The following is a 4,075-nucleotide window of genomic DNA, read 5'->3' on the forward strand; positions in this document are numbered from 1 at the left end:
TCTTAAGAAATTTAATAGTTTATGTATTTGAGGTTTCTGGAGATTAAAACCTTTATGGTTTTCTACTCTGTTTGAATTTTTAAAATTCATTCGGTTAACGATTAAAAGAACATAAAAACTTTATCGTTAAATCAGAAACAGTCTGTGTAAGGATTTATTCTTTACTGTTAGTATTTCACATACTAAAATTGTCTGCCATTTGTGACAGAAAAAATGACTAATTCAAGTCAAGTAAATGCTGGAACAGTAAGTGCTGCAACAACATCGGTTGCACACAATCGTTCAAATGCTGCCCTAGCACCGGCTGAGAAACCTGCAAAGTTTTCTGGAGTCGACTTCAAGAGATGGCAGCAAAAGATGTTCTTCTATCTGACTACATTGAGTCTGCAGAGGTTCATTAATGAGAACGTTCCTGTTATGTCGGATGAAACTCCGCCTGAAGAACGATTCTTGGTAACAGAAGCATGGACACATTCTGATTTTTTGTGTAAAAATTATATTCTGAGTGGCCTGCAGGATGATCTGTACAATGTGTACAGTAATGTGAAAACCTCAAAAGAACTCTGGGATGCTTTAGAAAAGAAGTACAAAACAGAGGATGCCGGAATGAAGAAGTTTATTGTGGCAAAGTTTCTGGACTATAAGATGATAGACAGTAAGACCGTCGTCACCCAAGTTCAAGAATTGCAGGTCATAATCCATGATCTCCTTGCTGAAGGTATAAATTTATTTAATACCTATGTTGGAAAAATTAAGTTTATTCTTAATACTCACATAATCTTTAATGTAGGATTGGTTGTGAATGATGCTTTTCAAGTGGCTGCCATTATAGAGAAGTTACCTCCATTGTGGAAGGACTTCAAAAACTACTTGAAACATAAACGCAAGGAGATGACTGTTGAAGATCTCATGGTAAGGCTGAGAATCGAAGAGGATAACAAGGCCGCAGAAAAGAGGTCGCGTGGTAATTCAGCAATATCAGGAGTAAATATTGTTGAAGAAGATACCACAAAATCAAAGAAAAGAAAGAAAGCACCTGGTCCAAAGAGCAATCCTTCTAAGAAAAAATTCAATGGAAGCTGCTTCAACTGTGGCAAACGTGGTCATAAGGCTAATTGAATATAGGGGTCCCAAGAAGGACAAGAAGAAGGATCAAGCAAATTTGGCTGAATCCAAAGGAGAGATGGACGATCTTTGTGCAATGCTTTCAGAATGCAACTTGGTTTGGAAAATCCAAGAGAATGGTGGATAGATTCTGGTGCCTCATGCCATGTTTGTGCAAACAAAGAATTATTTTCATCATATACTCCAGCACCTACAGACGAGAAGTTGTTTATGACAAATTCCGTTGTAGCAAAGGTGGAAGGAACTGGCAAGATCCTCCTAAAGATGACATCAGGCAAGGTGGTGACTTTGAACAGGGTCTCGTATGTTCCGAAATTGCGAAAGAACCTAGTTTCTATACCAGTTTTGACTAAGAATGGATTCAAATGTGTATTTGTTTCTGATAAAGTTGTAGTAAGTAAGAATGAGATGTATGTAGGAAAAGGTTACCTCACTGAGGGCCTTTTTAAACTCAATGTAATTGCATTTGATATGAATAAAGATTCTGCTACTTCTTACTTGCTTGAGTCTAAATGTTTATGGCATGAACGTTTGGGACACGTTAATAACAAAACCTTGCAAAAATTGATCAACTTAAAATGTTTTGTCCTAAATTTGAGTGCAATAAATCAAAATGTCAAGTTTGCGTTGAATCTAAGTATGCTAAGCATCCTTATGAATCTGTTGCAAGGAATTCATATCCCTTAGAACTGATTCACACTGACATTTTGTGACATGAAGTCAACACCAACACGTGGTGGGAAAAAGTATTTCATAACTTTTATTGACGATTGCACTAGATATTGTTATGTATATTTGCTAAATGGTAAGGATGAAGCAATATATGCATTTAGGCAATATAAAACTGAAGTTGAAAATCAGTTGGATAGAAAGATCAAAATGATCAGAAGTGATAGAGGTGGAGAATATGAATTTCCATTTGCCGAAATATGTTTGGAAAATGGAATAATCCATCAAACTACTGCTCCTTACTCTCCACAATCTAATGGAATTGCAAAAAGAAAGAATTGAACTTTAAAGGAAATGATGAATGCCTTACTTATAAGTTCAGGTTTACCACAAAACTTGTGGGGGGAGGCTATCCTTACAGCAAATCGAATACTCAATAGAGGCCCTCATACGAAGACACATGTTATTCCATATGAGAAATGGAAAAGTAGAAAACTTAACTTGAAATATTTCAAAGTGTGGGGTGTCTTGCCAAGGTTCAGGTTCCTATACCTAAGAGGGTGAAAATAGGGCCTAAGATTGTGGATTGTGTATTCATTGGATATGCCACAAATAGTAAGGCATGTCGATTTTTGGTTCATAAGTCCGAACACCCGGATATTCATGATAATACGGTAATGGAATCAGATAATGCTGAATTTTTTGAACATATCTATCTGTATAAAACTAGACTTGAGTCATCTAGTGGGGGGTCTGAACAACCTCGAGAAGAACCAAAAGAGAATGAAACCAATGAAGAGAGTCTAAGGTGCAGTAAACGTCAAAGGACAGCTACTTTATTTGGATATGATTTTGTAACATTCCTTCTTGAAAGTGAGCCTCAAACATTCAAGGAAGTGATGTTGTCTAGCGACTCAACCTCTTGGAAGGAGGCTGTCAATAGTGAGATAGAATCAATCTTAAGCAATCATACCTGGGAGTTGGTTGATCTTCCTCCAGGGAACAAACCCTTAGGTTCAAAATGGATCTTCAAAAAGAAGATGAAAGATGATGGAACTATTGACAAATATAAAGCAAGACTTGTTGTCAAAGGTTTTAGACAGGAAAAAGGTCTTGATTATTTTGACACATACTCGCCAGTGACTAGGATTACATCAATTCAGATGTTAATTGCCCTAGCTGCAGTATACGGTCTTGAAATCCATCAATGGATGTGAAAACCGCCTTCTTAAATGGAGAGCTGCAGGAAGAGATCTACATGGAACAGCCTGAGGGCTTCGTAATTCCTGGCAAAGAAAAGAAAGTATGCAAACTTGTTAAGTCACTTTATGGACTAAAACAAGCACCGAAACAATGGCATGCAAAGTTTGATCAAACCATGTTGTCAAATGGATTTAAGATCAATGAGTGTGATAAATATGTTTACATTAAAGACACTACGGATCAGGAAGTCATTGTATGCCTATATGTGGATGACATGCTGATAATGAGCAAAGACATTACCAATGTAAAAGCTACTAAGTGTATTCTCTCTAGTAAGTTTTATATGAAAGATCTAGGAGTAGCCGATTTAATATTGGGAATAAAGATTCACAAAACTCCTAACGGTCTAGCATTATCTCAATCTCATTATATTCAAAAAGTACTTGAAAAGTTCAAGTATTTGAATTTCAAAAAGGCAAAGACCCCAATTGATGTGAACCTTAATCTTGCTAAGAATAAAGGTGAAAGTCAGTCTCAATTGGATTACGCCAGAGTATTGGGAAGTTTGATGTATGTCATGAATTGTACACGACCAGACATAGCCTGCGCTATAAGTAAACTGAGTCGATACACAAGTAATCCCAATCAAAATCATTGGTTGGCAATGAAGAGAGTTTTGGGGTACTTAGAAGACACTCAAAACTATGCTTTGCATTACAACAAATATCCAGCAGTTCTTGAAGGATATAGTGATGCAAATTGGATTACTGGGTCAACTGAAACCAAATCCACGAGTGGATATAAATTGGATTACTGGGTCAACATAAACGAAATCTACGAGTGGATATGTTTTCACTATTGGTGGAGGAGCAATATCTTGGAAATCATCCAAACAAACATGTATAGCTCGCTCTACAATGGAGTCAGAATTCATCGCCTTAGACAAGGCAGGTGAAGAAGCTGAATGGCTCCGGAATTTCTTAGAAGATATTCCGTTTTGGCCCAAACCAATGGCCCCTATATGCATACACTGCGATAGTCAAGATGCAATAGGAAGGGCTGGAAGTGTTATGTATAA

The 4,075-nt window shown here is 37.0% G+C and overlaps 1 protein-coding gene across 1 annotated transcript; it reads left to right on the plus strand.

The window, feature by feature from the left end:
- The first annotated feature begins 213 nt into the window (after positions 1 to 213).
- LOC107058778 (uncharacterized) lies at positions 214 to 1,252 on the plus strand. The gene is made up of 3 exons (XM_015304922.1): positions 214 to 655; positions 791 to 964; positions 1,080 to 1,252. Exons 1-3 carry the CDS (start codon positions 214 to 216, stop codon positions 1,250 to 1,252), a joined length of 789 nt encoding a protein of 262 aa, XP_015160408.1.
- Positions 1,253 to 4,075: the final 2,823 nt, after the last annotated feature.

This window comes from Solanum tuberosum, unplaced genomic scaffold (assembly GCF_000226075.1).
Source record: "Solanum tuberosum cultivar DM 1-3 516 R44 unplaced genomic scaffold, SolTub_3.0 scf00634, whole genome shotgun sequence".
Taxonomy (NCBI): domain Eukaryota; kingdom Viridiplantae; phylum Streptophyta; class Magnoliopsida; order Solanales; family Solanaceae; genus Solanum; species Solanum tuberosum.